The 10,955-nt window shown below is 40.1% G+C and overlaps 2 protein-coding genes across 2 annotated transcripts; one reads left to right on the top strand and one right to left on the bottom strand.

The window, feature by feature from the left end:
• The first annotated feature begins 770 nt into the window (after positions 1 to 770).
• Positions 771 to 4,560, top strand: elovl1a (ELOVL fatty acid elongase 1a). The gene is made up of 8 exons (XM_038718045.1): positions 771 to 1,093; positions 1,880 to 1,972; positions 2,184 to 2,374; positions 2,491 to 2,571; positions 2,774 to 2,830; positions 2,951 to 3,056; positions 3,304 to 3,443; positions 3,580 to 4,560. The coding sequence occupies exons 2-8, from the start codon at positions 1,912 to 1,914 to the stop codon at positions 3,886 to 3,888; spliced, it is 945 nt and encodes a 314-aa protein (XP_038573973.1). The 5' UTR covers positions 771 to 1,093; positions 1,880 to 1,911; the 3' UTR covers positions 3,889 to 4,560.
• A 1,541-nt stretch (positions 4,561 to 6,101) lies between these two features.
• cdc20 (cell division cycle 20 homolog) lies at positions 6,102 to 9,295 on the bottom strand. The gene is made up of 11 exons (XM_038718044.1): positions 9,202 to 9,295; positions 8,559 to 8,770; positions 8,319 to 8,458; positions 8,144 to 8,240; positions 7,933 to 8,058; positions 7,509 to 7,705; positions 7,338 to 7,432; positions 7,037 to 7,265; positions 6,742 to 6,867; positions 6,507 to 6,624; positions 6,102 to 6,385 (listed from the first exon to the last, which is right to left on the bottom strand). Exons 2-11 carry the CDS (start codon positions 8,746 to 8,748, stop codon positions 6,207 to 6,209), a joined length of 1,497 nt encoding a protein of 498 aa, XP_038573972.1. The 5' UTR covers positions 8,749 to 8,770; positions 9,202 to 9,295; the 3' UTR covers positions 6,102 to 6,206.
• Between the last annotated feature and the right edge of the window lie 1,660 nt (positions 9,296 to 10,955).

Raw genomic sequence — 10,955 nt, 5'->3', positions numbered from 1 at the left:
CCTTCACCCCTTCTTGATCTTTTTCAATGAAAATTCACCATGTCATGATTGCATTGAGGATGTGTGCACTCATCACACCTTGAATGATGTTGTCATGCCTGCGCTTCATTGAAGAGCCACCATGTGCTAAACTGTCAAACAATATGTAAACAGACGGCGATGATTCCTCCCTCCATCCCTCACTCTCGCTCTCTCGTACACGGATTCCTTTCATTCCAGCCCACCTTTCAGCATAACATACGTGTGTGAAGTACATTTCAATCTTCGTCCAGGCCTCATGCCATCATCACCGGTGCTTGGGGAACAGGTAAAACCAGAGCCACAGGAGGGCTCGTCATAGCAGCAAGGGTTAGACAGGAGCCCAGCCTCTTTGCTATAACACAGGAAGGGATGGGCAACGCAAGATGTGACGTTAGGTTCATGAATATATGAAATCTGATGTCACCTTTGACCTAAAACATGCTTGAGGAACATTTTTTTAAAGTGAAATTATCTTTGTTTTTAAACCGGTCCTTTTTAATTGTTTCACATTGGTTCCATCTTTCACATAAGGTTAGTTTTGAGTTTTTTGTCCTCATTTGCTCATTAATTGTTTTTTGTTACCCAACAGTGGAACTCTGTGACCCCCATCCCCTTCACCACCATTGATAAGATAGTCCAATCACAAACAGGCTAAGTGAGGATAGGAAGGTGGAGCTTAGCATTGAAACAGGGTGTGGTCCTGAAACCAGCAAGGTCTGTAGTAGTGCCCTGGGGTTTAAATTGAATTGAATGAGCTTGGTGCTATACTTATCATAGCTGGCCTCTCACATATATTCATCTCTCTCTTGCTTTCTTTCTCAGTCTTTCCGCATTTGTTACTTCTAAGACGTTCAGCCTCTTGTTGGATTTTTTGTAAAAGAAAGAATCATAGACGTTTGAGGATACAGCTGGAGGCCATCCACGGAATAGCTTTGTATATATCTGGTTTCCACCTGATCACTCACTGGTGTTGCTGATCTGTTGGATCCTCCGGTCTGAGTGCTGCCTGCCCTGGCTGTGCAGCTGCCTTCCTCTCTAACAGGAGTGAGTGCTGAGGACTTGTGCTCAGCGGGTGAGTCATGTCGTTTCTAACACACTAAGTATTTCAGTGGTTTCAGGTGTCTGAGATTATACATTTGTATCTGTGCTGCTCCTGTGAAAAGAAAGTCTTCTTGGTTCATTGTGGTTAGAGTGCCTTTTTTCCACATACATTTTCTGTTTAATAGTAAAATAAAAATGTTCTGGACTAGAACACAAAACATTAATTCTTCTGCTTTAAAAGAGAGTTCCTTTTTTGTTCTGTAGATTTACTCCCTGGAAACCCCTAATCAGCTCATATCTTGATAGTTGAGTTGATTGGTTAGGCTGGCCATGAAGGCCAGGTTCTCTGCCTCACCTGTTTTACTTGCTCTGTTAGTCAGCAAGAGAGTATTTCATTGTGTTCAGGCTGACAGCAGAACTCAGACGTTTCACAATCCTTGATGAAACATTCATTCATTTCTGTTTTGTGGTGCTGTGTCAATTTTCTTTTTGACTTTCTGAATAAAATAAAGCTTTTGCTTTTGAAAGAAGCACACAGTTAAAACAGTGAGGATTTTCCATGCTACAGTTTTTAAGGCAGTCAAAGGAGCTCCTGAAACAGATTTCTCTGTGTATTTTTTTTCCCCAAAGGTTGTACATAAGGGCACTGAGGGGTGTTTGATGAGGCTATGCAGCTGTCTCCTGTTTATTCAGTCAGTGGGGAAAGCAGGTGGACGTGTCACTTTGTCGCTCACCTGCCCAACCAGCCTCACTTTCAGCTTGGCTTCGTCGCCTGGTGTTTGACTCTTTTGTCTTTTATTTTATTTTTTTCTCCCAGGGGTTTAATAGGACAAGAAGCTAGCAGTCACCATGCTGCGGGAAGCTGTATCAAACATGTTAAAACTCTACAGTTATCTACATTCGAGAACTGGTAAGTGTCTCTGTTATAGCTTTACACCTCAGCCTTGTTGATATTTGAATCAATACCTTGTGGCCAGATGGCATACTAAAAAAGGGCATTTTTGCTTCTGCCCAAAACTTTGCATAAACTGCATTTACCACTGACCCTCCCAGATATTTGTGTGTGACCCACTGAGACAATGAAGAGTGTGTTTTGTTTTTTTCTCCCACCCGCTTGCCAGATCCCCGAATCAGAGACTACCCACTGATGCAGGGCCCCATTCAGATGACCACCATCCTGTTGGCCTATATCGTCCTCTCAGTGTACATTGGACCTCGCCTTATGGCAAACCGCAAGCCCTTCCGTCTCAACACAGCCATGATTGTCTACAACCTCAGCATGGTTTTACTGAACGCCTACATAGTATATGAGGTAAACATGACGACTGACAAGTGAAGCTGTTTGCTGTCTATGATGCATATTTTGCGATAAACCAAAGATGCTTGTGGAATGTTGATAACGGCTGCTGATGTCTTGCTGACGTCTAGTTCTTGATGTCTGGATGGGGCACCACCTATACGTGGAGATGTGATCTTATTGACACCTCAGAGAGCCCGCAGGCCTTTCGGGTAAGCCAAAGTGTTCTTCATTTGCCTAAGAGCTGAGGAGCCCTCAATGTCTAAATCACTTTATTCAACCCTACTGCGTCCTAAAGGAAAAACGTATGCTGACTTTTATGTCTGGGCTGCTCTGACAGCTTGAGAAATAAAGATTAGTATCTGCAGTTACATATTTGACATTACAGCATTTTTCTTCTTCGCCTCCCCACAGATGGTTCGAGTGGCTTGGTTGTTTTATTTCTCAAAATTCATCGAACTCATTGACACAGTAAGGATGTTTTCATCTTTTTATTCAATTTCTTTTTCCCTTTCTAGTTAACTGTCCGACCTTTTTGCGACCTATCTTTTATACATATTAACTTTAGCCTGGTCTTCTTTTTTATTTGAGGTATTCTTTGTGCTGAGGAAGAAACAAAACCAGATCACGTTTCTCCATGTATTCCATCACTCCTTCATGCCCTGGACGTGGTGGTGGGGCGTCACCTTGACTCCAGGTAAAGTTTACTCACCATATTATTTATGTAAGGCACTCCATACATAACATACACACACTGTGCATAAATAAGCATTTTTGCCCGGGACATAGCCTAAAATAACCTCCGATTACAGAGTGCTCTTGCCAGTCATTGTACTACTTTGCATCCAGAGAAATTAAAAGACAAGGCCAGAACAATACATTGGGGGTAAATTGTACTTACAGTTGTATGTCATTTCATGTGGGGTTTTTTTATTCCCCTCAAGTTGGAGGAATGGGCTCCTTCCATGCCCTGGTGAATTCAACTGTCCACGTTATCATGTACTTCTACTATGGACTATCTGCTGCAGGACCTCGCTTCCAGAAATACCTGTGGTGGAAGAAGTACATGACTGCCATCCAGCTTGTATGTCCCTTTTATCTCTGTCTCGATAGATTGATAGATATCTAATAATTTTTATTTTTGGGCGTATTGGATTTTGTGGTTCTGGGTTAGAATTTTATTGTTAATAACAACCTGTGCTTTTCCTGTTGTTTTACAGACACAGTTTGTCCTGGTCTCCATTCACATCAGCCAGTACTACTTCATGGAAAAGTGTGACTATCAGGTTCCCCTTTGGATCCACCTCATTTGGATGTATGGCGTCTTCTTCTTCCTCCTCTTCTCCAACTTCTGGATTCAGGCCTACATAAAGGGCAAGCGGCTCCCTACCACAGAGGACAAGCCAAAACAGAACGGCTCAGCCAGTGAGCCCATCGCTGTGGTGTCCAATGGGAAACACCTGGAGAATGGGAGTGCGCACCGCCACACCAACGGCAAAATCCTCCTGGGCAAAGTAAAGGAAATCTGACTTTGTGACTCTGAAACTGAGGAGGCTCTATAGCGCTACCTTGAATATGTCGTTCATTCATATCTAGAAGCATATTGGAACGGCACATATTTCAATATGCTACTTCTAAACTCCATAGCCTCTATATAAGCCTTGTTTTTCTTGTGCACACTTGTTGGGATATGAATGGCATAGTGTTTTGCCGGTGATCTCTACTTGCCACACTGTGTTTGTTAGTTGTTTTATGAAAACTATTAACTGATGAACACTGTATGAAGATTGGTGCTCATTTTCTCACTGATAGTATTCAGGCATGACTGACACTACCTACTGTTCAGCTGGCATGACCCTTGTTGCTTGGGAGTATCGCACAGTTTCCACTGAAGGCTAGCACATGTAAATAACTGCAACTAAAACAAAGTTCATTGTAAATGTTGAATATTTAGGGTTATTTTCTGTTTTTATTTATCTTTTGAAATAAAACACATTTTAGATAAAGGTCTGTGTCATTTGGAAAGCAGTTATGGTGTACACTTTGTAAGAAACATACCTCAATTTTTCTATTTAAGAATTGTGACTAAGAAATGTTACTGTATATTACAGTATTGATGCATTTTGCACAATTAGTGACATACACTGCTGTGTTCATCCATATTAATCCATTCTGAGTTTTGCAACATTGTGTAGTCTCTTATCTCAGCGCACAGTACATGGAGGTAGGAGTTTTTTCTATTACACTAGAGTGAAATAAAGGTACGCTGTAGATGGCTGTTTCTGAATATCAGAATGTATATATATTGATTGATAAACCTACCAGTGTTTTTACTGTCTTGTTGATTACACTTGTGCACTGATGACAGTGGAAGGATGATCTAGTTTTGAAGCACTGCTAGCCTTTTTAAAATGGGATCTGATATTTGCCAAGAAAAATCAATGAGAACAGATGTTCAGGTATGTCCAGGAGCTGTTTACATGTTAACACTCAATGTTCAATAGTTTAACCTGTTTCTGACTTACACAGAAATAAAGTATATATTGTGTGTGTGTGTATATTTTGTCCTTTCACCCAAAAAATGTTAAGGAAAAATATTGATCTTTTCATAATTTTCTACACCACAGGGGTCTAAAGATTCTAATAGAGGCCCAATGAAAAAAAGTGATAAAATTGTGCACACACATGCACCTTTAGATAAAGAAAAACAAATGAGCTAGTTCTTCCTCCTTACTGCCAGCAATGCAGTGGTGTCATCCATATTAAGTAGAGGTTTCCAACATTTTATGGAGATAAAACAGCAAATCATTTAATTGCTAAATTCATCCTGTGGTTTGATGTATCAAGGAAATCAGCTGGTCAAGTGAGAGGTAAAACCTGCACTAGACTGAATCTCGCTCCATCTGCAAACTGTCAGCATAAATTACAGATATATATGTATATATCTGCACACTTCTCAAGGTGGTCACCTTTAACAGCATTCCTGATGGCACCATGCAAAATTGATGGTGCATTAAACAACTAAAACCATCTCATCACTGAAAACAGGTGTTTCAGTATTTTACCATTACAAATCCCTCAGTTACACTAAACCCTGCAGTGGATAGTTTGACAATATAGGATTGTTACACATTACTGGTACACTCCTTGCAGGACCTCAGCTTGTTTCTCAGATATCAGTAACCCAAAAAAAAAAAAAAAAAAAAAAAAGTGAATTGATGTGGTGACACATCACCAAGTTAGACACTGGATTATACCATTGCCTTAAAAAATATATAAAAACCAAAGAGGTAAAATTGAATTTTGAAGTCCATTAGGTTCATGATTTTTAAATTGCTTCAATTAAACTACACCTGCAGCAGGTAAATAGTGACAATGGCAGTATAGGTTCCTGTAGTCTGAAGACATTGCAACAGGGGTTTAAATTTTCATGTGACATTGACCTACATAGCAGCAGTTTAAGCCTTTTAAAAAAAAAAAAAAAAAAAACACACACTGTTAGCCTAATGACAGAGCTAACATATCAGTTTCTTTGGGAAAGAACACATTTGCAGGATAATTACAGGGGTCAGGATACTGTACGTCACTGGTAGAGTTAAACATGATAAGAGTAATACAAGCCAATTAAGTGAGAGAAGCCAGTCTATGGTATACAATAAAAGCCAAGTGAAGGTCAAATACATTACTGCTTAAGGCAAAAACTCACTTTTCCCACATTAAACAGGCATGTATAAACAATTGATAAGTAGAAAGTCGCCAATTATGGCACACATTGGGTAGAAATCTTTATTGGGGATTAAATAAAACAGCACATTATTCAGAAAAAAAAAAAAACTTCAAAAGCAAATCATCTGATTGACTGATGAATGACACCGCTAGTTGATTTGCCCAGCCTCTCTTTGGCCTTCTTCTTAACAGGATCCACTTCGAAGCTTTTCCACAGACGAATAGTTTCATCTGCAGCAACAGTTGCAACTGTAGAGCAGTCTGGGCTGAGAGTCAAACTGAGAACTCGGTCCTCGTGGCCTACAATTAAGAAACCCCATCATACATTTAGACCAGCAAAGCCTGAGGTGCAGGGTTTTCAGTTCACTGCATGTCACTTTAAAGTAAATTGTGTGTGAACAAGTAAAAATAAGTTCCTCACCAGCGAGCTCTGCAACCCTGGTGAGAGAGGGGTACTTCCAGATAGTAACGTTGTTGTGTGCATAGCCATGGGCAGAGACCAGCTCCTTGTAATTAGGTGCAAACACCAGTGACGAGATCTGAAAAAGTTAATGCGATTTTGAGGAGAGATGCTTGTTGTTGCCACCAAGTTAAAATTATACTACATTTGACTGAGAACAACTGAAACAAAAACTGGCCTAGAAGTGTGTGGTTACCTGGGACTGAGTGTCAAGTGAACTGATGCAGGAGCCGCTATTTACATTCCAGATGCGGATGTGACGGTCACTTGTACCACCTCCAGATGCGAGGATATTTGGCTGCCATGGACACCAAGCTAAAGCCTGGAATAACAGTTTCAAACTTTACACTGTCTATGGAAAAGATTAATGACAAGTATTTACACTTTATCCTAGTGGGTTTAAAAATGTTAAACGTTTAACCATCAGGTTGTCTCAGATTTTTGGCAAGTTGCTCAATTCCTTTAGCTAGTTTAAGTATGAAGCTATTCACCTTGACAGCTCCTTGATGTTCACTCCAGCAACGGACCGACTGGCTGGGGCTGCCTTCTTGCACACGGGGCCATACACACACCAAGTTGTCATTGCCTCCACTGGCCAGGTACCGCCCATCAGGAGACCACTGGAGCCCACACACCTCCTGTGAGTGACCAGTGAGCGTGAAGATGTGATGGTCTGCCACCCTCACATCATGATGGTGGATGTGTCCTGATCTTGACCCACTAGGAGAAAAGTTACACTTTAGTCCAACACACACTTACACGGGGAAGTGTCTAACAGATGAACAACCGTACCTTGAAAGAACGTGGTCATTCCAGCTCAGGCTACCAACCCTAGCTGTATGGCTGGCCATGCTGCGTAAACGCTTCTGGTTTTCAACATCCCACAACTAAGAAAACAAGTACAATTATTTTAGTGCCATGTGTCCTTATGAATTAAGGTGGTGCATTGATCAGCAGACTGACCTGAACTTTGCAGTCACTGGTGCCGATAGCTAGGTAGCTTCCCTCTTTGGTCCAGGACAGTGAGCAGATGTAGTCCTCCTCGCGCTCCAACTTCATGAGAAGAATGATGTCTCCTTGACTGGCATCCCACAGGTAAACACTGTTATGAAGCGCCACAGCGAGAACATTTCGACTGCTCCAGTCAAGCAGGTTCAAATCTGGAAATGGAGACCAAATGAATGCTTGGTGTACAGAGTGCCCTTTTGCATAAACTTTATTAAAAAAAAAGTATAAGAGTTTTAGAAAGAATAGTGATCTTATTAGTAAATCACTACAATACATGGATCACTGAATCTAAAAATGTGATCAGTTACGCATACATTTCCACAGAATTCCTAACATGCATGAATGTTATTAGGAAAAACCTCTGAAGTGCCAAACTTACAGAAATCATTTCGAAGCTCAGGAGCATCCAAGATTCTGTCAGGAGTTGAAGATATGTATCTGGCCTTTTTGACAGAGGCAGGAGTTGTAACCTGACTGTAGAGGACTTTCAAGTTGTTTTGATAGCCTGTAAATTACAGATATACAAATCCTCATTTTCTATATTAATGAATATTCTTGCTGAGCACCATGTTGCATGCAAATATCCTTACCTTCTGGAGCATTTAGTGGCTTCCCTCCAAGGTGCAGGATCTTTGCATCTTCAATGTTGTATCCATTTAGTGATACAGACCAGGCTTTCTGATATTCCTTTTAAAAGAAATAGCCTAAAATCAATAAAAAATCCTTACAAAAGGATCATATCATGGGGGAATATATCAAACATACCGATGGTCCTGTATTGTTTGTGTCTACAGGCTCATTCTCCTTTGTGAGCAGGAAACTTGCCACATCCATTTGTTTGCTGTTTCTGATAGGAATAAAGCGGTCGCCACCCATCTTAGAGGGAGTTTGTTTTTTATTTTTGCCTAGGATACAAAAACACATAATGTTATAATTTCTAGAAATACAGCCACAGATCTTTGTCTAGTCTAAAGCTGCATTAATACACTAGGCATAGAGTTGTACCTGGCGTTTTGCTCGGTGTTTTTGAGGAACTCAGCGACACATTGGTAGATTTGCCGGGCGACAAACCGCTCAAGGCGGACGTGTTTGAGGAGCTGGCCTTTCTTTGCCACCTCGCCATGGGAGCGTTTGTGATGGGCATGTCCAGCTTCAAGACACTGTGGATATCGTTTTCAAACCCGAACTGAGCCATTTTATCCAAGTTTTTACACGACCTGTAACGTTAAATCAGGGCAAACACAAAATAAGTGTCCATCTAATGTGTAATAGTATCAACTGGCTAATATTAACGTTAGGTCTGTTAGCTAACTGTTAACATTAGGCGATCCATGCTCACGCTAGGATCTCAATGTTAACTTAACGGCTGGTGGGGAGCCACAAAACTAAGTCTCTTTTTAAAAAAAAAAAGATAAATAACATTCGTTTCAAGTTAGCTAACCTTACGTTGTAGTTAACTACTAGGCATAAGTACGAGTGCCGTTAACCTAACGTTAGCCTGAAGTGAGCGAAAACACGTTAGCATTAACTTAAAGTAACGTTAAACGAGTACAAGTTAACGTTGCGTCAGTAGCATTAGCCACGTTAAAGGTTTAATTATCGTTGCGTGAATCAAAAAGTGGCACGAAATAAACAAAAATGAGTTTACCTCTGCCAGAAAACGTGGCATACGCTGTAGCACCACTGGCTTCCCTGTCGTCGTTTTCCTAATTTTGAATTTCGTGACGATGACGCCACACGGTTTAAATGCCAGAGAGAACTCCTGCGATTGGTTCATTCAAGGAGCTGCCGTTACAATCAGGGCATTGCTATGGTAACGTTTACGAATGCGTTAATGCGATTGGTGGAAGAAACTTCTTGATAGGTCAACGCCTCAAAACAACATTCCACCCTAAAAATCTGTCGCCATCTAGTGGACCAAAGTGTTATCAGGGGTGTGAAATGTAAACTATGAAAGTAAAAAATAAAAACAGAAGAAAACAGTAGAAGTCTGAGTTTAGTGTGTTGGGTTCCTTCACTTTGACATGTTAGACAGATTATCAAATGCATTTTATTTGCTTATTCTAAGTCTACCTTGTACTTTGGGTTTGAAGGTTGAGACCTACAGTTTATGGTTGAGACATGTATTTGAAGGCGATATAAGTTTAAATCACACAGGGTGCTGTGATACAAATGTGTCACAGAGATTCGAGCATGACATCTCAAAAACATATCCTGTGTTATTTCTTAATAACAACCTTAATCATTTTCCGGTTCAAAGAAGCATCAAAAAGATCAATTTCAGTTGAAGTCTCATTTTATACTGGAATATTATCTTTGAATTTGCATATCTGCAAAATAACAAAGCTGTTGGTGCCTATTATAAGCACTGTATGAGACTTTTTTGATCCAATCATAATTAAGTTACCCTGGATTTATTATTTCAAAAGAGCCATAATGAATATAATTTTGGTGATCAACTGTCAAATTATGACGAGTATGTTGAGTTATCTGATTGGATTAAGAAAATCAAAGAGGATAACAGGAGAACGTTTAACAAATGGCTTAGACATTCACAGCCCATTGAAAAGATTTTGATTGCCAAGCTACGGAGAGTGACATTACCTGCAGTAGTAATGCTGAAATGTCCTATTAGATTTTCTGTTGTCCTTTATATGCCATACTTTGAATAAAGTTGATTAAAACCAAATGTTCTTGCGGTAGTAATGCCAAAATCATAGGCGTTACCAAGTGAAATAAAGCTTTGACTAGAAACGATTATGTGATTAAGTGTAGGTGAAAATCTCACCTTATGCATAATATGGATGGTCCAAAAGGTACAACTAGAGTTGTGTTTTTAGAGATAATTTCAATCAATAAACACAGAATACCTTACTAATAAACAGAGAATAATACAGACTCTATGCAAGATACATACAGTGACGTATAAACTGTCGTCTGTGTGAATAAACAATCACTCTGCAGCAACCAAGAACCATCTCTTCCTGATAATAAAATAGACCGACAGCATTAATTCTCAATGGGCTTCCACTAAACATAAGCGAGCCCTTCTTTGTTCATTAACCTCGGCATTAACAGTTTAATCTGGACAATTATCTTGTGAGCACCATAAAGGGACTAACATGATGCTGACTCTGCACAGGCAGCAGCTCAAAGGGAATATTCTGTCACTGACTAACTTTATAAAAAATATATCCCATCTGGTCCTTATAAGGACCTGATGCTAATCTAAAGCATCTGATTCAGCTCTTTTTGCTTGCTTAAAAAAAGAGACTGGGAGCAATAATTAATGAGGGGAAACCATTATACCAGAGTACAAAGCTAAATAAAAGAGGTGATATGTGTGAGATGTTGACCTACCTAAGCATCAGCTAACTGTCCAGAAACAAAAGGCTGTCCTAG

Source organism: Micropterus salmoides, unplaced genomic scaffold (genome assembly GCF_014851395.1).
Source record: "Micropterus salmoides isolate LMB-PRFRI ecotype aquatic unplaced genomic scaffold, ASM1485139v1 Ms_hic_scaffold_14, whole genome shotgun sequence".
Taxonomy (NCBI): domain Eukaryota; kingdom Metazoa; phylum Chordata; class Actinopteri; order Centrarchiformes; family Centrarchidae; genus Micropterus; species Micropterus salmoides.
Note: the sequence above shows the minus strand (reverse complement) of the source record. Positions and strands in the feature narration are given on the sequence as shown.